This window comes from Terrapene carolina, unplaced genomic scaffold (assembly GCF_002925995.2).
Source record: "Terrapene carolina triunguis isolate 2854851 unplaced genomic scaffold, T_m_triunguis-2.0 Scaffold66, whole genome shotgun sequence".
Taxonomy (NCBI): Eukaryota; Metazoa; Chordata; order Testudines; family Emydidae; genus Terrapene; species Terrapene triunguis.
The window spans coordinates 81,930,556-81,957,023 of record NW_020664417.1 but is presented as its reverse complement, the minus strand read 5'-3'; the positions used below and the strand labels follow the sequence as shown (position 1 = coordinate 81,957,023).

The window sequence follows — 26,468 nt, the reverse complement described above, 5'->3', positions numbered from 1 at the left end:
GAAGCTTACTTAAAAATGTTTTTGCAAAAAAGTAACACTTTCCAGTTAAGACCCTTAGGACGACTTCTCGTAATATTCAACTGTGGGGGCCAAAAGTTTAAAATAGATAAAAATCGTCCAGTTTTCAGAAGGAGCCACAGATGCTTTTGATGATTGGTTAGTATAATTTTATGACTGATTTCAGTTGGAGCTGTTAGGCAAAGGCTGAGCACATTTGAAATTCCCACTTTAAGTGCCTAGCTTTGGGCACCAAGATACGGAAGAGTTTGCACATAACATGTCTGCTTCACTTTCCCCATCTGTAAAACAAGGATAGTTATACTTTCCTTCCTCCAAAGGGCCTTAAAAGGATGAAGCAGTTAACGTTTGTACAGCACTTTTAAAATGTAAGACATTACAGAAATGTTATATGCGATTAATATCTGCTGCACTTTTTCATCTTCCCTCTTAAAGAGGGTAAAGGTTGTTTTCTAGAATTAATGCCTTCGTTATAATTCCTTTCTTGATTTGTCCATTTGTCATTTTCCATCACTCCCACATCTGGAATGAAGGGAGAGCTTGACTTGATGTACATCTGTTCACTTTGCATGCTATTAACAAACAATTAAGAAAAAGCACAATCATGGCAAGCTAGCACAAAATAGAAACCATGGAAAAATCTTTTGCCACAAATGTGTGTTTGCATCATTCATATAAACAAGCAAGCTTACAGTGACAGACGTTTTTTCTTTAAAGGGATATTGTCAAGGTTTACAGACTCCAAATTACCCATCTTTCCTTTCTCCCCTTACTCCTACTCCAGTGGTAGTCTAGCTTCTTCAAAACATATCCCTTGTATGGTAAATCTCCTGAAATATAGCGGTCCTTTCTTTCACTGACCTGTCCTGTCTTTGTCCTTCAGCCTACCATTGTTTGACTGGCAGGTATTAGTATTGTAGAAGGCTAAGGAACTTTCATTATTCTGTTGCCAGTATGTAACCCTATATAACCAGCATAAAAAGAACCAGTATAAAAAGAAGGACAACACTGCAGAAGATCTAGGGCACAGTGGAGCCTTCTGTCCCATTCCACTTACTTTATTATCTTTTAACGGTTAGCTGGATGCTAAGTAGTTTAAAGCCATAATCAGAAAGGTAGCCGTGTTAGTCTGTATCCACAAAAACAACGAAGAGTCTGGTGGCACCTTAAAGACTAACAGATTTATTTGGGCATAAGCTTTCGTGGGTAAAAAGCCCACTTCTTCAGATGCATGGAATGCAAATTACAGATGCAGGCATAAATATACTGACACACGAAGAGAAGGGAGTTACCTTACAAAACTCCCAACTCCCTTCTCTTTATGTATCAGTATATTTATGCCTGCATCTGTAATTTTCAATCCGTGCATCTGAAGAAGTGGGTTTTTACCCACAAAAAGCTTATGCCCAAATAAATCTGTTAGTCTTTAAGGTGCCCCGGACTTCTCGTTGTTTTAAAGCCAAAATGTGACTTTTAAAATATTTGTTTTAAATTAGAGACCCCGTTGTTAACAGCAGCATTTTCATTGCATTGCTTTTAAACTTTAGTGAATATAGTTTTTGTTTGGATATAAACATTTCATCATGGGGCTTACAACACAAAATGTAAAATTTCGCTAGTATTTGAGGATGAGAAAGTGAAACTAACTACTGTGTTTGTGTGGTGTGCAACAAATGAACAGACTTCATTAATGGTGAGAAGTTCAAACTCCTTAATATTTTAAGATATTATTAATTCAGACAGACTTTTATTTTATTTTTAAATAAGATTTTTATTTTATTTTTTTTTACCTGACAGTGCCTCTTTAAGATTGAATGGTGTTTCAAGTGGGACGTAACTGGGGAAGAAGTTTACAGTGTTCTGCTTCAGACTGTTTTCCTGAAGGTTTGTGAAATGTTTTCCTGAAAGTTTGTGAAATGAATTCTCCTAGTGCAAGTTAAGACTACAGCATCATGGCTTTACTTGGGAAAAAATCATATTTGACCTCTGGTAGATTTATCTGATTAAAGAAAACAGAATTAGGATCCTTTGAAAATATTAACATCAGGGAGTTTTAGGGCTCTTTAAGACATCTTTGATTTCTCTTTCCCGTTACCTACTCTAGCTCTAGAGTGACCAGATGAGGGAAAGAAAATATCGGGACACATTGTGGGGGTGGGGGAGGGTGTGCAAAAAAAAAAAGCCGAGTCAGTCACGCCTATCTAGCTCTGGCTCAAGCCAGATGAAAATAGAAAAGTGTTAAGAATGAGTCTTTAGAGGGCAAAAATCAATCTCATTTGGCCATGAGTGAGAACAGGCACTAAGAGCTGGGCTTGTAGATGTCATTTATACACGCAGTGGCAGTCCTCAGGTTTTTTTTATATCTAAGTATGAAAGGCACACATTCATTATGTCCTTCAAAAGACATTTAAATTTTGGTACAGTTGATTTTGTTGTTGTTGTTCTGTGGGCAAAGTGTGGGGGGAAATTGAATCTCAAGAACCAATTCAATTTAATTCAGGGATTGCAACTGCAGATGAAACGTTATAGCCTTTTCTTTAGGAAAGGAAATGGTCCTGTCAGATTAGAGGCTATTGAACCCTCATGCTAATTGCAAGAGCAGTTATGTGCACAGTCTAGTAATTATCTGTAATTTTAAGGAAGACAGATGTAGCATTAGCTTCTGATTTAGATAACAGCCTTATTAATTTTCAAGTGAGCAGCAGAAGAAGCAGATGGTGAGATGAGGGAAGTAGTCAAATGTTTGCCATTGATAGCTCTTACTTTTGTGTAATAAATTTGGCTAGTGATTGGCTAAGACAGCAGGGTCCTGATTGCTATCAGGACTCTAACCAGCTGGGTCCTTCCTGGGGCTGTTTTCAGAAGGCTGGTGCATGCTAATGTGTGTACTGCTGAGGACATGACAAGTATTGTTTTAGTTATGATGCCATGGGATGGCTTTTATATAAGTAGACACACTGATAATACTCTGAAACCAACAGATCCAAGGCTTCCTCAGTGAGATTCTTTTGTCCATGAAAAGCAAAACATGTGAACAAAAAATCGTCACCGGTTACAAACTGAGCCACTTCTTTAAAAAGCAGCAAGGTGTGGGGATTTTTGCATTTGAGATCTTGGTAGAAGCGTATTTGGCAGTACTGCCCCTTTAATGTTACTTGGGATTATAGGAAGCACTGTTCAGTCATGCACAGCACCTTTTTGTCAAATATTGTTGAGCATGTTATTCAGGAAACGATCCAGCGACTTAAGGTACTAGACAGGTGGCATGCACGATTCCTGGTGAGGATCTTGTTGTGGCGACGAAAAAGGAAGGAGACAGAAAGCCAGGTTGTGGTAGCCGAAAAGCCAAAAAGCCTCAAAAGCCTCCAAGGAAATCTTTCCTGGGGTTTTTATTCTTTCTACCTCCCTGCTTACAACACTTCTAAGTGGTTAAATTCTTGCGCATAGGAGGAGTGTACAGTGTACAACAACATAAGATAACAAACCCATATCTTGTGCACGTGAAAGCAAGCTGCGAGGGTGATGATCAAGTCAGCCAATAAGTTTCCTAATCACAGACACTGGGGTGAAGGTCACTCCTGCCTCGTAGCCACAGACACAGTGTGCCGCATCTGTGGGCTGGCGATTCGGGAGCTATGCGTCCCTACATCTTGTTAATCTGCAGATAGCCCGGCCACCACTGATAAAAGCATGACACAGACAAGGGGAATTGCATGCAGTCCTCCCAGTCATAGAATGCAGCTGGCCAGGTCATTTTTTTTTACCTTCACAATAACTATTAACTCAACTGACCCCAATTGGCAGCCGTGTGGACAGTTTCAGAAGACGCTAAGGATGGCATCAGCATGAAGACACCTCCAATAGATTGGTCAAAGATGGGGCATGCACGTGGTGGGAATTGCACACTGCCTGTGCCGTGATCATTCTGTGGATGAGGAGAGGACTCCTTCACCAGGGCCATCATTCTGGCACTTTTCACAAATACTAAATTGACTCCACTGGTGTCCCTCTTAGTGAATGCATTCAGAATCAGGTTAACCTACGTGAGAGTACAGCATGGTGAATGTATGTAACAAAGTCAGAGGATACCACATACGAACTTGTGTGTTGCAGCATTTAGATGTTTCTTTTACAGTAATGACACTTAGTTGGAGTGCTGCATGCATAATTTTCAAAGTCAGTTAGTTCTGGCAGCACTGAATCTCTGGACATATTTCTACAGTGTTATGAAACATTGTACCACTGGAGAATAATTTGCACGATTGGAAAGGACCAGCTTTAAATAAGCAGGGAGCAGACACAACGGGCAGGTCAGTTTCCTTAATTATAGTAGACTACTGGATTAAATGATGAGGTCACTGTTTCCTGACAGCTGATTTATATCTCTCCTGTTCTGCTTCTGGCGGGATGAACACAAATCCAGTTCTTTGTGTATTTTTCTCCTGTTGCCCACGAGTGAAATTATCAAGTATTAAATGTCAATAATTAAAATAACAAACCACTGATTTTCTTCAAACCTGGCTTGATTTTTAGGTCAGTGGAGCTATTTATGTGAGCAGGGACTGGAAAAGGGTTTGCAGTGTCTAACCCAAAGGTCGGTAAGAAAAACAGATGTAAGATCAGATAAGGCACAACTGTTAGAGCAGAGAGAGTGTGAAATCATTGTGGAGGGGAGTGCTGAAAGAAGTGGGTTTAAGGAGGTATTTCAAGGGGGCAGAGAAAAGGAAGACTTGCCAAACATATGGGGCAGCATGACAGAATGCAGGGAGCTTAGAGAATAATAAGGCAAAGGAAACTGATACAATATAGGGAGTGGAAGAGGAGCAGGGGGGAATGAAAACAACGGGGTCAGATTTTATGTAGGATTTTGTAGAGGAGAATATGGGGCTTGAAACTGATATTGTAAGAGACAAGAACCCAGGAGAGGAGAGGTGGATGGAGTAGTAGGAGAGGAAGATGATTTTACCATTTAGCATCTAGTGTTTTTGTGTTAGCATTTAGACAAATTTGAGTTAATTTTTCATTCTTGATGCTCAATTCAAATGACATCTATATATCATTAAAATAGTGGATCAGATTCTCATCTGGTGTGAATTAGGTTAATGCCATTGAAATCAATGAAACTATGGAGATTTACACCAAGTGAGGTTCTGGAGCATCACATTTAATTAACAGTTATGATAAGAGGGCACACTTTTTATGCAGTTCTGATGACTATTTGTTCACTCACAATCTGCCTAGATAGTGTATAAAAATATTTTAGTGGGGGTTGGTTGGTTGGGTAGGATTTTTTTTTTTTTCCAGTCCATAGTCGAAGCTTCATGTTCAGGAAGGCTGAGGTAATTTTTGAAAATGTTTTCAAACAGATTTTCAAGGATGTGCATTTTTTTCAGCTAACTCTTCCCTCTGGAAACCAGTACTCTTCAAGAACATTTTGACAGCCAAAAACTAAAATTGTATTCAACATTGGTGAATTAAAGCTTGATTTGTTCGCACAATATAGCAATGCATATTTATGCTTCATAAAGGTTTGCAGGTTCCACCCCTAAGTACAACATTGTAAATATGACTAATTAAAGCAATATAGCACTTACATGATTTTTCAGGATCTATATTATAATTTTTGTTAAGCGAAGAAGCCTGATTGGATAGATCTTCAGCCAGCCACATGTTGTTATAACTTAAAACAATATAATAAAAATCCAACAGACAGAAAAATCATGTGCAGATTTCTGCTGAAGTTCTGAATATAAGCATATTGCAGATAAAACTGCAGCTGTTGTCCATTAAATTCTCTCTGAGAATAGCTGCTGGCATGCTCTATCCTGCCTTCAGTGTACTGTAGAGAACCCAGTTGAAAAACAGGTTCAGAGCATGTCTCATATTTCACTTACATGCATGCAATATGCCACAAAATGCTGAAGTCACTTTTTTCTTCTGAAATATAACCTCTCTGTAACAGTGTTTACTGTCTTGATAGAGTTGGGCATAGGAATTACTCTGTAGGACTTTTCACATATTTTTGGACAATTGATTCTCCTATACAATCTTTTGGATTGCCTGTTTTGGCCCTTGTGCTCAGCATAGATGTAAATGTTCTACAGAAAGTACAAGTTCCAGTTAAGATGATGATATTTGAAAATTTAGGAGTTTTTTGGATCTGAGTAAATAACACTTAAGTGTCTACATACACTCAAATGACTTTTTGTCATATAAGAGAATATGTATTTAAGTGAGAAAGTCTCCTTGTTTATTTTAAAGCCCTTAAAATGAGTTTATTTGATAAAATATCATTTGCCATTGACGTCAGTGGAGCCCGGATTTCACCAGTGTCTCACCTTCTTTTCTAATCGCTATATAATATGCATTTTCAAAACTGTCATTTGTCCTATTTTTTTAGGAAATTTCAAATATAGTTTAGACCCTTGGGGCCAGTTTTTTAATGAGTTTCTAAAAATGCACTTGCAAAATGTACTTGTTCATCAGTTTTTTGTGTGTGAGCAAATAGCTGCAATTGCAAGCACATTTTTAGAGCTTAGTCTTTGGTCTTGAGGATTTGGCCCAGGGAATTCAAAGTTAATAATGAAGGTCCATCCTTGGTTTATGCCATTGTGCCTAGACATTACATCTGATGTGGACTTATTTTTAGGTGTCGGGATTTACCCAAACCTCGTAGAGACCTGACACTACAACCATTCTGCCAGAGTTCCTACTCCACTCCAGTCCATTGTGCTACCAGCACAGTGGACCTGCAAAGTAAAGCTTTCTAAACTATTTGGTCTTAGTTTAATGCCGTGCGGTATGCACCCAGCGCAAACTGTCTTAGAAGAGTAGCTGGGCTCTGAGTTACTGCACATATTTTGTTTCACTTCCTTTGCGTTCTCCCCGTAGATTGTAAAATGTATCTTAATGCAAATTTTGGTAATTTGCACTGTCCAAACCCCACAGAGATGCTGTTCATAAGCAGGAGAGAAAAAAGAAACTGCAAGAGACAACTGGTTAGGGGAAGTTAATTGTACGGATGGTAGGAATACAAGGAACTGTGGGAGTTTAAATCAACAGCACCACAGTTACTGCTTTCTTGCTTTATACAATTAAAATAGGTAATTTGTAGAAATGCACAAACTTCTTGTTGTCAATTAGGAACTGGCTCATGGTTACTCCTGTGGGACAAGTCTTCTCTCTGGGGGTTCACTCCAAGTATGTGATCTGGATGCTGGAGGAACTGTGCACAGTGAAGTGGGTGGGTGGGGGGACGTGCAGAGCAATTGTTCCAAGCTGCAGTGTAGGAGGAGTGTAGACTATTGGGGGTTTTGCTTAGTGGTTCTGCCTCCATTCTTTCTTGTACATGGCTATGGAGGGGGGTTCTTGCATCCAGTAATGCTTCATTTCCCAGAAACCTGCTCCGCTGCCAGGAGTTCCCTCTGTGTGTGTTGGGCTACTCCAGTGCATGCTACATGGGACTACATCTTAAATCCACCTGGACACTACAGCTGGTGCAGAACATAGTGCCCCACTTGTTAAGTTGGGCATATCTTTTCTGCAAGTACATTAAACCAATTCTTTGTGATATGCACTGCTTGTGTCTTGGTTCTGGAGTCGATTTTAAGATGTTGGTTTTGATCTGTAAAACCATAAATGCCCTGTGTCGTACCTATCTAAAAGGCCCAAAATTCATGGAAACTTTTGAACTTAATCTTTCTGTCTCAATTCTCCATCTGTAAAATGGGGATAATAATACCTCCTATTTTACAGTATTGTGAAAATAAATTCATTAATATTTGTGAAGCACTCACATACTGTAGTGATGAATGCCATAGAGAAACCCATGAGAAAATTAATTTTGTCTTTAGAGCAGGGTTTGAATAGTGTGCAGTAAATGAGGCCTGGGCTGCATGCTGAATAATGAGGAGAAAACAAAATATGGAATAGCTGCTCATTAAGCGAGCACCATCATCCTGTGCACTGAGTGTGGCAGGGTTCCTGTGGAAAATAAAGTATATGTTTATATAAAGTATGGATTTCATATAATTAAAGACTGTACCATACTGCAAATGCACAAGTGGGACAAATTAAGATTGCACAGGCAACTTTAAATTCAGGCATTTCCAAACTTTTGAATGCTTAACTTTGCAACCTTCATACCATTCTTTTGTGTCCAATGTTGATATAGTTTGAGACTTTGCTGTTTTGGAGGACTTGTTGAAACCTCTTTGGGATTTATGTACTTTTTAAAAGGCTCTGGTTTAAATTTCTGTTACACTGACAGCTATATTTGACAGCCCAGGCAACATAAGATTTGCCAAATATCAGAGAAGATAGGAAACTGGAGATAGAAAAGATCTATACATTTAATCAGTCTTTCAAGTTCAGTTTTTTCCCCTATGTATTTTCTAGGGCTTTTTCCGTTCTTGATAGAAACTATGGTTCAGACCTTGAAGTCCTAACTTGTTTTTTTGTTTCACCCTTTCTTGGTCAAAAGTGGGTGGAAGGACTTTTGGATATGGTCCCACTAAATCATCATGAAAATCATCATGGTTTTATCATTTAGTTTAGTAACAAACTAGACGAATACTCAGAGAAGCTTTAATGTCAAATTCACATAATACAAAATATTTCTAGTTTGCATGGAAGATAATCTATTTAAAATATTCATGCCTATGAATATAAAAGAGGTTTTAAGTGTTAGCTACTGGTGATTGAGGTATTGTTACAAGAATTAGACTGCTTAGTACAAAAGTAGAAACATGACACTGAAAAATCCTATGGTTGCCTTCTGTGTATGTCTCCCTCCATTGTTACATTTGTTTGTGTTTCAATTGAATTAGTTAATTTGCTTTCTGACATTTTTGTTCTTTGAGTAACACATTTTAAAGACATCCTGACCTAAAAACAGATAAGCAGGCAGTCCTCAAGCAGGGTCCATATGAGCTTATGGGGTGTATTGTATGCTTTAATTTCTTTTATTTAACATGCATTGCCCATACCCTCGAGTCTTTGTTGTGTATCTGGCCACCATCTGCTACTGAGATCTGGAGTCTTGGGCAGAGCTTTTGTCTTCTATCACACAATTTCTGTCAACCTTTTGTAGCATATGAGACTTCCTTGCCTGAGCATGTTTGCTGGTACTGTAATAGTTGCTTATCTTCTGTGGTTTGACCAGGACTGGCCCCAAGCGGGGGGGGGGGGGGGGGGAAGCCGCAAATTCGGCGGCAGGTCCTTCCCTCCAAGAGGGACTAAGGGACCCGCCGCCGAAGAGCCGGACGGGCTGCCCCTCAACATTGGCCGCCCCAAGCACCTGCTTGCTGCGCTGGTGCCTGGAGCCGGCCCTGGGTTTGACGCAACACAGGAGCTGAGTTAGTGCACGAGCTATGAAGCAAGACTTGGAACGTCATGGTGACAAGATGATGTGAACCAAAATAAACTGAGACACTGCAATGCAAGAAACTCAAATTTCTTCATTGGTAAGAATAGTGGAATCTGGAAAGGAAAGTGAAATAAAATTCCTACAATGAACTGAAAAATAAGCATGGGCTGGGCTTCCTATTTCGTTTGGACTGCAAGGTGGAGTGAGATCCATATGTCTGGACTTTTCAGAGTATATTTTGGGGAGAAAAAAACATTTTTTGCTTGAAAAATAAATCTTTAGAGGAAAACTTCAAAAACTTATGTGGGTTATGCTTTACATTTCTGTTCTTCGTTACTGACATTTCTTATTTGTGCAGCACATTGTTATAACTGGCTTAATTTATACAATTAATATTATGTTAAATAATTGATTATAATGTTAATTCTTCATCACTAGCTCTTTGATTTTTCTGATGTTATGAACTTGTTTAAAAGCAGACTTTCTTTAAAATCTGTGGTAGTGCATAAAGCTGAACTTAAAAATAAAAAAAGCCTTATCCATCTGCCCTGTACTAATGGATTACACTCCAGTGAGTCTGTCAGTCAAACACCAGCTGTAGATGAGTAAGCAGGATTTTTGGCAACTTGTTTCTTGCCCAGATATTCCTTATCTGCTTCCCCACCTCTTGTTTTATCGCCTTAATGCTTTGACTGCAGCAGGAGGAGTTCTGATTATTTATTTGGAAACCTAAGTTTGTACAAGCCAGTGCCTTGAAGACTGAAGTGGAAGGGGGAAAAAAGGAGGAATACATGTGGGTTGTAACTATAATGATCCCCTGGTGCTCATTAAGGATTACCATAAATATGTATGAGGCAAGAGGAGTGTTTAGTGGCTGTGTCTTTTGTCTCTGCTGTTCTTCATGCTGCTTGGAAAGATAGTGGGTGACAATCTGGGTGGCTCCAGGTTTGGAATCATTGCTAAATTTTCTAGCAGGGCTCACCTATATTATTCTGTGGATAAAGTGACCTGCTGAGGGATCTTACCCGTGTTTCACTTCATCCTCAGGATGGTTATAAGAACATAAAAATGGCCATACTGGGTCAGAGCAGTGGTCCATATAGTCCAGGGGTAGGCAACCTATGGTACGCGTGCCAAAGGCAGCATGCGAGCTGATTTTCAGTGACACTCACACTGCCTGGGTCCTGGCCACTGGTCCGGGGGGCTCTGCATTTTAATTTAATTTTAAATGAAGCTTCTTAAACATTTTAAAAACCTTATTTACTTTACATACAACAATAGTTTAGTTATATATTATAGACTTATAGAAAGAGACCTTCTAAAAACGTTAAATTGTATTACTGGCACGCGAAACCTTAAATTAGAGTGAATAAATGAAGACTCGGCACACCACTTCTGAAAGGTTGCTAACCCCTGATCTAGTCCAGTATTCGGTCTTCTGACAATGGTTGCTGCCAGATGCTTCAGAGAGCATGAACAAAACAGGGCAATTATCAAGAGATCCATCCCCTGTCCTCTAGTCTCAGCTTCTGGCAGTCAGAGGTTTAGGGACACCCAGAGCATAGGGTTGTATCCCTGACCAGCTTGGCTAATAGCTAGGGTTGCCAATTTTGGTTGGACATAGTCCTGGGAGTTTCATCACATGATATCTTTAATTAAAGATTAATCTTTAATTCCTGGAAATTCCAGGTCCATCCTGGAGAGTTGGCAACCCTACTAATAGCCATTGGTGAACCGATGTTCCCTGGCCTTACCTAATTATTTTTTTAACCCGGTTATATTTTTGGCCTGGTAATAAGTTTCAGTTTGACTCTGTGTTGTGTGAAGAACTTCCTTTTGTTTGTTTTTAAATTTGCTGCCTTTTAATTTCATTGGGTGAACCTGGGTCTTTGATTATGTGAAGGGCTAAATAACACTTCCTTATTCACTGCCTCCACATCATTCATCATTTTATAGACTTCTATGATATCCTCCGCTCCCCTTAGTTGCTTCTGTAAGATGTGCAGTCCCAGTCTTTTTATTCTCTCTTCATATGGAAGTTGTTCCATAATCCTAATAATCTTTGTTGCCCTTCTCTGTACTTCTTCCAATTCTAAAATATCTTTGTTGAGATGGGGCATCCAGAACTGCATGCTGGTGTGAGTGTACAATAGATTCATATAGTGGCATTATGATATTTTCTGCCTTATTATTTACCCCTTTCCTAATGTTTCCTAACATTTGTTAGCTTTTTTGACTGCTGCTGCACATTGAGCAGATTTTTTTTCAGAGAACTATCCATGATGACTCCAAGATCTCTTTCTTGGGTGGCAACAGCTAATTTAGACCCCCATCATTTTGTATGTCTAGTTGGTATTATGTTTGCCCTTGTGCATTACTTTGCAGTTATCAACATTTAATTTCATCTGTTGTTTTGTTGCCCAGGTTAGTGAGATCCCTTTGTAACTCTTTGCAGTCATCTTTGGACTTAACTATCTTGAGTAATTTTGTATCATCTGAAAACTTTGCCACCTCAATATTTACTACTTTTTCATATAATTTATGAATATGTTAAACAGAAATGGTCCCAGTACAGATCCTTGGGGAACCCCACTATTTATCCCTCTCCACTGTAAAAACTGACCATTTATTTCTACCCTTTGTTTCCTATCTTGTAACCAGTTACTGATCCATAAGATGACCTTCTGTCTTATCCTATGACTGCTTACTTTGCTTAATAGGTTGGGTAAAGGATCTTGTCAAAGGCTTTCTGAAATTCCAAGTACACTGTATTAACTGGTTCACACTTGTTCACATGCTAGTTGACCCCCTCAAAGAATTCTAATATCTTGGTGAGGCATGATTTCCCTTTACAAAGCTGTGTTGTCTCTTTTCTCCAACATATCATGTTCATCTGTGTGTTAGATAATTCTGTTCTTTACTATAGTTTCAACCAATTTTCCGGATACTGAAGTCCTTCATCCTTAAGGCTTCATCCTTTACTTATGGTTTGCTTCCTTTCTCACTTTATCTTATGACATTAGAGGGCCCTCCATGAGGAAGGAATTAGAGGACCCCTGGTGGGTGGTTTCTACTTCTGCACTCTGGCAGGTTTGTGAGGTTTGTGTATTAGAGTCGCTACTGCCATTAGCTGTAATAAATGGGTGCACATCAGACCTCATACCCCTAAGCTGGTGGATGACATGGAGGATGGTGATAGTGTCATAGGTAAATGAGGCAGGAGTTAGATCTCCTCCTTGTTGCTGTTTCCTTCCTCCTTCCCCAGCTCCTGCTTTGTAAAAGGCCAGTGTTCAAGTAGTCAATGAATTGGGAAGCTATAATAGAGCGGTTGGGAAAGCAGCTGCCTCTTATCAAGCTGTAACTGTGTGGGACACCCATAGTGTCCAGAGGAACAAATTGCTGTCAAACCAGTCTTTGTGGAGTCCATGATAAAGTTAACAGCATCCTGGTTACATTCAGCTCCCTTCCACTCTCCTCTGATGGTGGAGAAACTGTGTCCTACAACACCTTCCTTCCTGACAGCTCCCGCAACAGGTGTGATGGTCACTGGCAGACATGGACAGACACTGGTTCCAGACCTTTATTCCACACCCATGAGCTGTAGATCTACTGTGTATAACTGCAATTATTCTTCCTTCTATAGAAAGGGATTGTCTTTTGATTAAGGCATTGGAACAGGACTCAAAAGATTTGGGTTAATTTCCAGGCTCATCCAGAATTCCTGTGTTCTGGCATAGTCCGTTGGTTTGACTATGATGTTTTCATGCTATCTCTTTTTGTGGAGATGTGCATGAATGATGTGTGTGTGAGGTTGATTAAAATGGAGGGAGAGTCGTTGCACTGGGATAATCCCATTCTCTCGGCTGCTGAAGTTTGGCCCAGTGGCACAAAGGCTGTCCCAACTGAAGGCTTCTTTAGCTGCAGTGGATAGCCATGATTTCTATCATGCCCTGTCGGGCCTTTCACCTTTACTGCTTTTCAAGCCGTTGGACCAATATACGGTCTCTTCCACCTTGGCTATCAGAGCAGTCTTTGTATGTTTGGGAAGGCAATCCCTAAATCACTGTCAGGTTCCACACTGCCGGTTACCCTCACCTGCTTTAGTCCACCTGCCGAGCGGTTTACCGGGATGTGGCTGCTGTTGCATACTTACAGCTACTTGGAGCCACAAGTGAGGCCTGGGTGTGCCGTGAGGATCAGAGAGAAAAAGAACCACTCAAAGAATGCGGCAGTTCAAATCACGCAATGGTACTACCTTTCCCGTTCACCCCATACATCCCTGTGTAACCTTGGACAAATCATGTCATCTTTGTGCCTCCATGCCCAATCTACAATATGGGGACAATAATACTTCCTTTCCTTCCCCTCCCCAGTATCTGTCTTGTATATTTAGATTGTAAGCTTTTGGGGCATGGACTGTCTCTTATTATATGTTTGTAAAGTGGAGTCACAATCTCGCTTAGAGCCTTTTAGTGCTACCATAAAACAAATAATAATAAACATCACCATCCCATAGAACTAATACCTTTTTTCCATCTTTTGTCCTCTGGCCCCTGTGAAAATTCAGGGTTTGGACCCAGAGAATCTGCTTACTTAGTAAGTACAACATTCTGAACTGGAACGTTTACACTGCAATTTTTCCCCAGAGCTAGACTCTTACAAGCCCGAATCAACTGACCAGGGCCAGCTGCGGCCATGACGCGGGTTTTTTATTGCAATATAGACGTACCGTTAGGAACATTCTTAACTCTTTTAGGCTATGCTTAGGAGGAAGCAACCTCCTCTTTCATTTATTCCACCTCCATTATTTACATGATTTAGAGAAAGAGATGACATTAGCAGCCTATTTAAAAGGTGCTGAAGTCTCTTTAGCCAAATCAAAGAAAAGCATTTTAAAGGGTCTCTTGAGATCTCTTGAAGAGATGGAGGCAAATAGGGAAACAATGTCCATTTGCCTAGCTATTATGAACAGGATGTCTTCCTGTTAGTAGGATCGTGGCACACGTGGAAAAGTAAGAATTGTTCCTAATGCGGAATCTGCTATTACTGCCTGCTTCCAGAAATCATGTGTTTCTGTAGGGGACTGTTGTCACTTATGGTCAGGAAGCAGCCATGAAAGAAACTTATTCCACCACCTGGCAGTTGTAATGGATGTACAACAGATTATATAAAACACAGGCTCAGCCTTATGCTTTCCTCCTAGATTCCCCATCCTCCCATTATTTTTAAAACACTCTCCTGGATAGATTAGAAGCTGACACAGCTTAATAGTTATGATGATGAGCTCATTTAAGTAGAAATGGGCTTAGTACCATGGTAGCATACATTAATTCATACACTGGTCTTGCTGATAAACTAGTTCTTGCAGGCAGCTTCTCTGTGCTCCTCTCTTTAGGATAAAATGCTGATTTGAAAATTCAGGTGGTGGATTGGTACGGTTTGTTTTCTGTGTGTTTCAGGTTTTTGCAAATGCTGGACCTAAAAAACTGTCTAAAACCAAAAATTTGGTCATCTGAAAGACAAGGATTTGTTTTTCCTAATACCTTTGTATATTTTTAATAGCATTAGTCTTGGGCCTATAATCCTAAATCTCCCCGGTCTCGTACACACAGGGAATGGAGGCTTGAATTTTGGAGTGGAAAATGTTCGTTTTAAAGTGATTCCAAGTAGTGTGGGGGCTGGGAGCATTTTTGTTTATACTTACCCTGCAGTTTGTATCACATCTTTTAAACACCTTCCTGTGTGTAAAATATTTTAACCATTATGGGAGTGTGTATATATTTTATTTTAATTAATATATTTTATGCAAAAACTAGCATTAAGACAAGGTTATGGCCTTGAAATCCAAGGTCTGAAAAGTCAGTAAATGCAGCAGTAAAGCTGAAAACTCAACATCTACTCTTACTCCTTGTTGTGTCTTAAAATATGGGCTCTCTGTATGACCTTAATTAGATAATACACAAATTGGAATTCATATGAATGTAAATACACTAAATTACAACACATAGTCTTCATATTTGACTTGAAGACTGGTCTTAATCAGATGTACAAAGTCAACACTGGAATAAATTGCCTAGGGAGGTTGTGGAATCTCCATCTCTGGAGATATTTAAGAGTAGGTTAGATAAATGTCTATCAGGGATGGTCTAGACAGTATTTGGTCCTGCCATGAGGGCAGGGGACTGGACTCGATGACCTGTCGAGGTCCCTTCCAGTCCTAGAATCTATGAATCTATGAACCACATTTGAGTAAAATCAGTTTGGGAAGTTAAATCTAAACATTTAAAATTAAACAGTCCAGAGTCTGAGATAATGAACTTTTGAAATAGCTCAGTAGTTTGAGAGGACACAAATTTTGAGCCAGCCTACTGTTCCTAACCTTTTCTAGCGTGAAAAATAAATATAAATTTAATCTGGTTATTATTAAACATCCATAACCTTTTTAAAACCACCAGACCAGTTTTCTGCAAGCTTTATTTGTTCCTTAGCTCCCATTGACAGCTACACTCTGAATGAACAAAAACAATCTGAACATTCTTGTAATGAGCTCATTCTTGTCTTTTGCTTCTGGTTTAAGAAAACTCGGGAGACCATGTACACTATATGGCACTGTTCCTAGGAATTTTAAAATCAATTTGCAATAAAAACTTCAAATACTTTTTTAAAAAATGTTTATAGAATAGTGCCCATAAATGTGTAGATCTGGAATAACTGCATCGTTATTTTGTTTCACTTCCAGTTGATTTTAGTTTTGGTTTGGAACAAAAATTGCAGCAATAGGTAATTGTCTTTCCCTGATGTTTTTTACCTTGCTGTCTTCCTTTTCTGGCTTGTGAGCGTAGGTTTTATGTGCTGTCATTTGAAAAAGTCAAAAACGTTGAATGCCAAAGCTGGAAACCCTTCTGAGATGTCATTATTTTTGATATGTGCATGGCAAGTGCAAAAGCACATTAGGGACCTATCAGTCTAATTGATGAGACATCCATTCTCTACTCAGTAAACGTGGAGTTTCTTCTTCAAGATTTGATGGCATTGCACTAATTTAAAGGAGAGTAGGGAGCTGCATTCCATACGTTTCCTTAAGTATTTGTGATGCCATCAGCTCCTGCAGAAGAAACACAGACCCTAACCCTGGCAGGACAGTAAGAGAAGAAATTTCTGAAATATTGTGTCTGAAATATTTATAATGATTTTTAAAATCTAGCAAATTATTCTGTTGTTGCTTTTAAAATCTTACACAGCTTTTTGTATTATTTATTGTAAAATGAGTAGGGCTGTCAAGCGGTTAAAAATTAATTGTGATTAATCACACAATTAAAAAACTAATCACAATTAGTCACACTATTAATTGTGCTGTTAAACGATAATAGAATACTGTTTATTTAAATATTTTTGGATGTTTTCTACATTTTCAAATATATTGATTTCAATTACAACACCGAATACAAATACACTGCTCACTTTATATTTTATTACAAATATTTGCATTGTAAAAAAACAAAAATAATATTTTTCAATTCACCAATACAAGTACTGTAGTGCAATCTCTTTATCATGAAAGTTGAACTTATAAATGTAGAATTATGTACAAAAAATAACTGCATTAAAAAATAAAACAATGTAAAACTTTAGAGCGTACAAATCCACTTAGTCCTACTTCCTGTTCAGCCAATCACTCAGATATGTTTACATTAGCAGGTGATAATGCTGCCCGCATCTTGTTTATAATGTCACCTGAAAGTGAGAACAGGCGTTCGCATGGCACTGTTGTAGCTGGCGTCACAAGATACGCTAAAGATTCATATGTCCCTTCATGCTTCGGCCACCATTCCAGAGGACATGCATCCATGCTGATGACGGGTTCTGCTCGATAACGACTTAAAGCAGTGCGGACTGACACATGTTCATTTTCATAATCTGAGTCAGATGCCACCAGCAGACGGTTAATTTTCTTTTTTTGGTGGTTCAGATTCGGTAGTTTCCGCATCGGAGTGTTTGCTTTTTTAAGACTTCTGAAAGCATGTTCCACACCTTGTCCCTTTCAGATTTTGGAAGGCACTTCAGATTCTTAAACCTTGGGTGGAGTGCTGTAACTATCTTTAGAAATCTCACATTGGTACCTTCTTTGCGTTTTGTCAAATCTGCAGTGAAAGTGTTCTTAAAATGAACAGCATGTGCTAGGTCATCATCCGAGACTGCTATACAGTAACTCCCCACTTAATGTCCTCTCCCTTAGCGTTGTTTCAATCTTACATCCCTGCTCCATTACAGAAGATGCTCGTTTAAATTTGTGCAATGCTCCGCTATAATGTCGTTTGGCTGCCTGCTTTGTCCACAGCTGGCAGCCCCCCTATCAGCTCCCCTACACGTCCCCCTCCAGCGCCTCCCACCCGCCGGCGGACCCCGCGGTTCAGAGCCTTCCCCCTGCTCCCCCCACCTCCTACCCGCGGCAATCAGCTGGTTTGTGGCGTTTAGGAGGGAGGGGGGAGGAGCGAAGACTCGGAGCGCAGGCTCCCCCTCCGAGCGCAGGCTCCCCCTCCATCCCCTGCCTCCTGAATGCCACAAACCAGCTGATTGCCGCCGGCAGGAGGCAGGGGAGGGAGGGGGGAGCCTGCACACCGCGTCCTTGGTCCTCCCCCCTCCCTCCTGCCTCCTGAACGCCGCAAACCAGCTGATTGCCGCCGGCAGGAGGCAGGGGAGGGAGGGGGGAGGAGCGAGGATGCGGCGTGCGGAGTAAAGGGAGAGGAGGTGGGGTGGGAGAAGACGCGGGTTAAGGGTAGGGATGGAGTGGGCGGGCCGAGGGTTGAGCCCCATGCCCCTGGTGCTTGCAGAGTAGGGGAAGCTGCCGCTGCTGCTGCACAAAGTGTTTCTCCTAGCCTACGGCACCTTCAGCCTCCTTGCCTGCCTCATTGTCTGCAGTGCCAGTGGGCTGTGCCTGTGTGGGGTAAGGCTGGGGCACCTCCCATAGCTTCATACTCAGCAATGATGATTGTAGTATTAAACTGTTTCTTTAAAATTGTTTAAAACTTATACCTGTATTAAATTCCTTGTTTAAAAGTCTTTAAAATGTATATAATGCCTTTTGTCTGGCAAAAAAAAAAATTCCCTGGAACCTAACCCCTTCTATTTACATTAATTCTTATGGGGAAATTGGATTCGCTTAACATCGTTTCGCTTAAAGTCGTATTTTTCAGGAACATCACTACAATGTTAAGTGAGGAGTTACTGTAGTATGAAATACATGGCAGAATGCGTGTAAAACAGAGCAGGAGACATACTATTCTCCCCCAAGGAGTTCAGTCAAAATATAATTAACGCATTATCTTTTTAACCAGTGTCATCAGCATGGAAGCATGTCCTCTGGAATGGTGGCCGAAGCATGAAAGGGCATACGAATGTTCAGCATATCTGCCACGTAAAAATCTTGCAATGCTGGCTACAAAAGTGCCATGCGAACACCTGTTCTCACTTTCAGGTGACATAAATAAGAAGCGGGCAACATTATCTCCCATAAATGTAAACAAACTTGTTTGTCATAACGATTGATTGAACAAGAAGTAGGACTGAGTGGATTTGTAGGTGCTAAAGTCTTACATTGTTTTGATTTTGAGCGCAGTTATGTAACAAAAGGAACTACATTTGTAAATTGCACTTTCTTGTTAAAGAGATTGCACTACAGTACTTATATGAGGTGAGTTGAAAAATACTATTTCTTTTATCATTTTTAACGTGCAAATATTTGTAAATCTTAATACATTAAATAAATAAAATAAATCTTTAATACATTTCAATTGGTATTCTATTGTTTAACAGTGCGATTAAAACTGCGATTAACTGCGATTAAGTTTTTTGAGTTTATCGCGTGAGTTAACTGCGATTAATCGACAGTTCTAAAAATCAGTACAATTCACTTTAAAGTTTAAAGCAGTGGTTCTCAGTACCGGTGACCCCTTTCACATAGCAAGCCTCTGAGTGTGACCCCCCCCTTATAAATTAAAAACACATTTTAATATATTTATCACCATTATAAATGCTGGAGGCAAAACAGGGTTTGGGGTGGAGGCTGACAGCTCGTGACCCCCCATGTAATAACCTTGCGACCCCCTGAGGGATCCTGATCCCCAGTTTGAGAACCACTGGTTTAAAGGAATGGAGGAAAGTTTGCATTATTTTTAGCAACTTAGCTTAGTATTCTTGTAACACATGGCATGAAACAGGTTACTTGAACAAGTCACGTATCCTCTCTGCCCCTCTGTTTATCCATTTTTAAAATGTAGTTATAAGCTTTTCTATGACACTCCTCACCTTAGTATGTGAGCAACTTAAACATTTAATGATTTTATCCTCACAATACCCCCTCTGTTACAAAGATGAACTGAGGCATGCACACACTAAGTGGCTTGCCCAATGTCATACAGGAAGTCTGTGGCAGAACCAGGAATAGAACCTAGATAACTTCATGTTGCAGGCCACTAAGGCTATCCTCCCTCTAGAAAGGGGCTAATACTACTTAGTTCTTATAATGGTGCTGAGGGATTGGATTTTAATGTACCATTTGTCATGTGAGGGTTTGCAGAATTTTATAAAGTCATATTATTAACTGAAATATTAAACATTTCACACAATCATTGATCCCTCTTCTGAGTTCTTATTTCTGATCCCAACATTTGGAGCACCTTCATATTACTGCAAAACTTGCAGACCAGCTGTGATTTCCTGGAGCCCTGTTTGGGATAGCCTACAGTTGGAAAGTCACATGATACAGAAAATATATAACATTAAAAGAATGTTTTAAAGATTTCCTCTGCACACTTTTAAATTTTAAGTCGGAAAAAATGTAATTTCTACCATTCTGACTTGGTAGCATTTTACACACACTTTTCAAAGGTGCAAATGACTACATAATATGCATGGAACTGGAAATGATGTAGTTGTCTTGAAACAGACTTGTAAAATAATGGCAAGCTAATAGCAAGTAGTAAGTTTACCAAGAACCAAATAAACCATCCTTTTTAGGTTCTTGTCATAAGCTGATTTTTGAAGGGGCTTGGGCAGATATTTTTTTTGCTACTCCTTTTAAGAGACTTTCTAAAAACCACGGTGGAATATACATCTTGAAAGAATGCACAATTAACTTAAAAGTAGCTGTACAACTCAGCTAAAGTAGAAAAACATGCCAGGCAATAGAAAACTTGGATGGGGCAGATAAGTGTCTTTAAGCAGATGAATAGTGTCTTTCTGAAGGGGAATTTGCAAAAATGTAATCTTAACTTATTTGTTCATGATTGATTTCTGTGTCATTATACAGTCTGCGCCTTTAGCTCATTGCTGTTTCAGAACAGTGCTATTTGTCTGAGCACTGATTTGAGTGTGGTGAGGAGAGAATAAACAGAAAAGCTTTGTCGGCTGCATAAAGCTCTTTCTCTGTATACTTGCTTCACAAGCCAGAATTATGGATGGATTTCCTATTATAATAGGAAATATTTATTTATTTATTAATATTTATTAATTATTTTCGCTTCTGGGCTTAGATGAACCGACATGTTTTCTCCCTCAGTCTATCTGCAGTGTATCAGCTATGCCGTAGACTCCTGATCCTGTTTGCGTTGAAGTCAACGGTATAACCTGAATTCAGTAGGGGCAGGAATGGGACCACAGCATACTGTAAAACATATGGTCACAATTATACACAAGAGCTTGGTCAACATTATTGCAGTTAAAAAAAAAATCCTGACTGAAGCAGTGCTAGAGATAAGGTATAGGAGAGCCTGTGGTCAGACCAGATACAGCGGGGAGCTGGGCATTGCTCAGTTAGAGACTATTAGCCAGAATGCTCTTCCAGCTCACAGTTGTTTCACGGTAATACTTCACTCTTGCATTAAATGTCATATCTTAAGAATTTTGTTATATTATTGGTATTGAATAATATAGACATAGACTATGGAAATATGTCATTTAATGAATAAAACAATTCAAAGCTGTTAATACGACAGAATTAAAAGTGAGCTCAGAGAAGGCCTATGTTGAAAAAAGGTGGCCATTTCTAAAGATAAAGTGTTCAAACATTCGCAAGTGAAGTACCAATGTGCACTGTTCAGCAAGCTGCGATATGCGCATTGGTGGTCATATGAACAGATTAGTCACTTATTTTACTGCGCTGTAGGAACTGGCTTTATGGAAATACTGTGTTAGAAAACAAACATGTGGATATGATGGGAGGGAAGGCAAGGAAGGAGCAAAGTAGGTAAGGAAATTGATTTCTGCTTCATTCTTTCCAGGGGTAAAATAAAGAATACCGGTAACTTTTTTGTGTATGTATTTTGTTTTAAATCCAGACAGAGTCCAGCACATTAAAAATGCTTTTCTCAAAAGTCTTATATCCTTGTGTATCTGATAGCCAAACAAATAGTCCTTAAGACCATGTGTCTTTGTCTTTGCTCATTTTTGAGAAATATACAATTCTTTGGTATGTGGACTAGCACATTGGGGTTCTGCTAATAATAAGAGAGAGACTTTTCTCAGCCACAACATGCAGCCCTTTCAAACGCTTCTTCTTACTGTTACCAGGGCTGGCTCCAGGCACCAGCGAAAGAAGCAGGTGCTTGGGGCGGCCAATGGAAAGGTCTTAGAGCTGCCACCGAAGAGGAAGAGAGGGAGCGAAGGACCCGCCGCCAAATTGCTGCCGATCGGCTTTATCTTTTCTTTTTTTTTTTTTTTTTTGCTTCGCTGCTTGGGGCGGCAGAAAAGCTGGAGCCGGCCCTGACTGTTACTACTTCATTTATGACATAGCGTTTGTATGACTGCATCCCTGCAAACTCCAGAAGCCTCTGTAGCGTCACCTTGTCCCTAGCTTATTAGACACCCTCAGAGGAGAGTTCTTTGCTAAGATGATGATGATGCCTGGAGAATTAGCCTACTATGTCATAGTCAACACTCTAGGCTAGCACTTGGCATAGACAGCAGGGACAAGTGATGTGGTCCTGGGGACTGGCATTGCTATCTATGTAGACCCATACATGGAGTCTATGTGGAAAAACCACCTCCCAGTGAACCTTTGGACCTGTGAGCCTCCTCATCTCTGAGTGTGGAGCTGCTTAGTTTGGAGGCTGAGTATCTCGATCCACTTCATATTTTTACATGTTCTAACTAGAGCTGATAAAATAAAGGAGGGAGGAATATTTCATGAAAAATGTGGGGGCTGAGACTTTTTCATTCATTTTTAATAACATTTTTCATATTTGACAAAATTCTTTTAAAAAATTTTAGGGAAAAAAATCACATACCTGTTTGTTGGTTTTTAATCCCGTCCTTTGTTTTTTTTTCACCAGAAACAAGGGATGAAATGTTTAAGGGGGTAGGGGTGGGCGGAGATTTTCCCAAAAATTCAAAAATGAAAATTTTTGAACATGTGACAAAAATTTCTAAATGCATTGACAACTGTTTCCTTTTAAATGACACTAAAAAGAAAAAAATGTTTAAAAAAATCCAGCCAGGTTCCGTTGTGACATTTATGAGGGAGGGTGAGCAAGGTGGTTCACCAGAGATTAATGGTGGGATGGGTGACACTGTGGCTAGTTTTTGTAGTTTGCCTAATTAATGCAATATGTTCCCAGCTAGCTTTAGGCCTGGTCTACATTGAAAGTTAGGTTGACATGCAGAAGGGTTGACAGTGTAGACGCAGCTATGTCAAAGGAAGAATGCTTCTGTCAGTGTAGCTACTGTTACTCATGAAGGTGGTGCTCCTGCACTGATGGAAAATCCCCTTCCATTAGTGTGGACCACATGTATACTATGCAGTTATGCTGGCATAGCTATGATGACACAGCTGTGCTTGTATAGTCCGTGTAGTGTAGACATATCTTTAGTGTATGCGTGGGTTTTGGGGGAGGACTGAGGGGAAGAGTACAGGTTAAAATAAAATTGACAAGGAATCTCTTTAAATAAGAGAATTCACTGGCCTGTCTAAATCAAGTTTACATGTTTAGAAAAGTAAAATCTTGGTTGTTGTTTTATTTTTTTCAGCCATGGAAGAATTAATAGTTGAATTGCGTCTGTTTCTTGAACTTTTGGACCATGAATATCTAACATCCACTGTCAGGGAGAAAAAAGCAGTAATAACTAACATTCTCCTGAGGATACAGTCATCAAAAGGTCAGTGTTGGAGATTTATTTTGTTCCTTGCAGAATGGGAAGAATTAGTTTATGCTCAAAGTTTTTCTCTTTCCCCCGGAAGCCAAATTGAAACAAAGCAAAAAGACACGCAAACAGGCAAAAAATAAATGTAAGCTTGCTGAGTGCTTTCCTTTGTTACATTTTATTGTTAAATGTAACAAAGGGCTTGGAATTAAGCTACTACACCTGTCTTCCACCATATGAATGTTAACACAATCTAGCTGCAAAGTAGTTTATTGTACTGCAAATAATCTGCCAACCACAGTGTTTTTCCGATGTGTGAATTAAGCACTTACTTTATTTAAATTGTGGATGCACTTGCAATTGGTGGTATTGATTGAAAATAGTGTTATATTATGGAGTATTGACAGTTGCTCTGTAGCTCACCATTACAATGCTAATTTTGTTTTATCTCCAAACCCCTTCCTCGTTAACTTCCACAAAAGAAGCCAGTCTCTGTGAGATTTCAGGGTATGTCTACACAGCAAGGAAAGATCTGCAGCAGCAAGTCTCAGAGTCTGGGTCAACTGACTTGGGCTTGTGGGGCTAAAAATAGCAGTGTAGATGGTCAGGCTGGAGCCTGGGCTCTGAGACCCTCCCCATTCACCAGGTTTCAACGTCACATGGCACTCTCTCCCCAGGGAAATTCTGTTCTCTGGGAAGTTTTTTATGGGGAGGAGGGGGGGAGAGAAGAATTTTTAGAGTTAGTGTTCTCCAGTAATTTCCCCACTTTCGCGTCACCCTATTCTATTTAAAATACCTTATGACCTTAACTTTGCCCTTTGAAATTTGTAAAAACTTTTATTAATGAATCAAAGTAATAAGTTGATGAGGAGCTTTTTTAAATTGCTGAATATAGTGAAAGTGTGACACATATTTCATTTCTCACTGTAAAGGAACCTACATATGTCAGTTGTTGCACAATATAGGTAAAAATGCACATTTGTAAGCTTTCAAAATATGTCATTCAACTGTTGCTCCAATTGTTATACTTGCAAATGGAATAGAAGAAAAATAAAGCAACTGATCAAAAAGAGATAAGACACATTTTAAGTGCTACAAAAAAATAAAACTTTTTCCATCTTCAGGAACTCTTTTACAACATACAATTTTGGAAAACCCCAAAATATCCTGCAGATTGCTAAAACAAAAAAGTCAAACTTGAAGTGAGATACCAGCAGTTGAACTTAGGAATGCTACAAAGGACTTTCCAAATGTCGGATGTCCTGGGCTGGACACTGTCAGCACAAGGTCTATAAATCTTTACAGAAGCTTCTGGTGCCTTGAATACTTCAAATGTGCAGTCACTCCCTTGAACAAAGAAAATAGCCTAATTCTTGTCTGGAAGCCAGTATAACCATACCCCTGAAAAAAGATAAAAATCTAGAAGACTGTAGATCATACTGGCCAGTATAACTAACCAGTCTGGACAATAAAGTATTAGCAAAATGCTTAGGAAACCAACTACCTGGCTTCATTCCAGGGAAAGCCACAATTTATAATATTTAATGAGAAACATTATTCATCATATTAAAGAAATGAATAAAAATGGCTTTCTAGCATTAGATGCAGAAAAGATGTTGGTTAAGGTTCTTTGGGACTATCTTTTTGTAGTACTGGAGAACTACAGTTTTAAAAATGAATTTATAACCTCTGTCTCAAACTGATCTGTGGTTCTCCATATACCTTCCTTTATTTGAATGGCTTCTGAAGGACCCTCTCTTTAAAGAGTGGCACAAGTCAAGAGTGTTCTTTGTCACCTCCTCTTGTTTGCTCTCATTCTTGAACTACTTGCAATAGCTGACAGGTTCCCCAGAGATTCAGGGAATTATGATAATGAACTTAAATTTGCTCTCTTCATGGGTGACACTTTGCTTTGTCTCTGTGAAATACAAACCTCCATTCAGTGCCTCAAATAAGACTTTGGGCTTGTCTACACTGGCCCGAAGTTCAGACTACGGGGATGTGAATAACAGTGCACAACAAAGTGCTGCTCTGTAACTCCTCCATGTGGATGTTGCGGATGCAGTCTGAAAGCATCCTAGTTCACGTAACCATAGTCCTCTTCAAACAGGAAATTGGACAACATCTTGTGTTAGGAACCACTCTGCAAATATAGAAAAAAGGCATCAGATATCTTTCTCACTGACTTGCTGGATATGTGGGTTATCAGGTTTTCCTCCACGATACAAAGACACAATATTTTTAAAAGATGGAAGATCAAAGACTATAGACAGTTAGTGGATTTTTCCATGCTACTGAATGTTGAATGCTTCTGAATAAAATGTACCTATTATTTTCCAGATTCCTATATGTTCTTTACAAGTTAAAAATGTCTAGATGCTGTTACTATAGGAGAAACTACAAAAGAACTGATTAGAAGAAACTTTAAGATGATATGGCCTTACCCAGTTAATCTCCTGTCTCTACTGTACAAACTTGTTCACTGCAAAACACTCCCAAGTGCATCTTGAGATCTTAAAATTGCTGTTAGGATAATCAGTGGCAAGAAAACATCTGAATACAAAGTGTGATTGTCACACTCACCTCTGTGTTGTTTTTCGAAGTGCCATTACAATCAAAGATTTTGAACATAGACCCACCATTCCATACATTCCACACTGGTAATTGAACCAGTGAATCAATCTTTATTATAGATTTATTCACTCCATAGGACCAACTTTCTAGCTATGATTTAAAAGTACAGAACATTGTCTATGGTTGTGGTGTTCAGTGGGCAAAAAGCTTTATACCAACAGGGCCCATGTGATAGATATGACAAATTGAAGTCCTAACTTACCTTAACTGACTGAAAACAGCACCCTAGATCATCACCAAAGAGAGCTTATATGAACTCTCTCTCACTCTCACACACACACACACACACACACACACACACACACACACACGC

The 26,468-nt window shown here is 39.5% G+C and overlaps 1 protein-coding gene across 2 annotated transcripts in view; it reads left to right on the top strand.

The window, feature by feature from the left end:
- Nucleotides 1-26,468, top strand: part of AFAP1 (actin filament associated protein 1) — a 174,783-nt gene that overhangs the window by 52,020 nt on the left and 96,295 nt on the right. The window contains exons 2-3 of one of the 2 annotated variants that reach the window (XM_026648062.2): nt 1,816-1,902; nt 23,408-23,536. In XM_026648062.2, the coding sequence (XP_026503847.1) occupies nt 1,833-1,902; nt 23,408-23,536 (199 nt within the window). In that variant the 5' untranslated portion in view covers nt 1,816-1,832. The remainder of the gene's footprint in view (nt 1-1,815; nt 1,903-23,407; nt 23,537-26,468) is intronic. The other variant, XM_026648063.2, reaches the window with a different exon arrangement.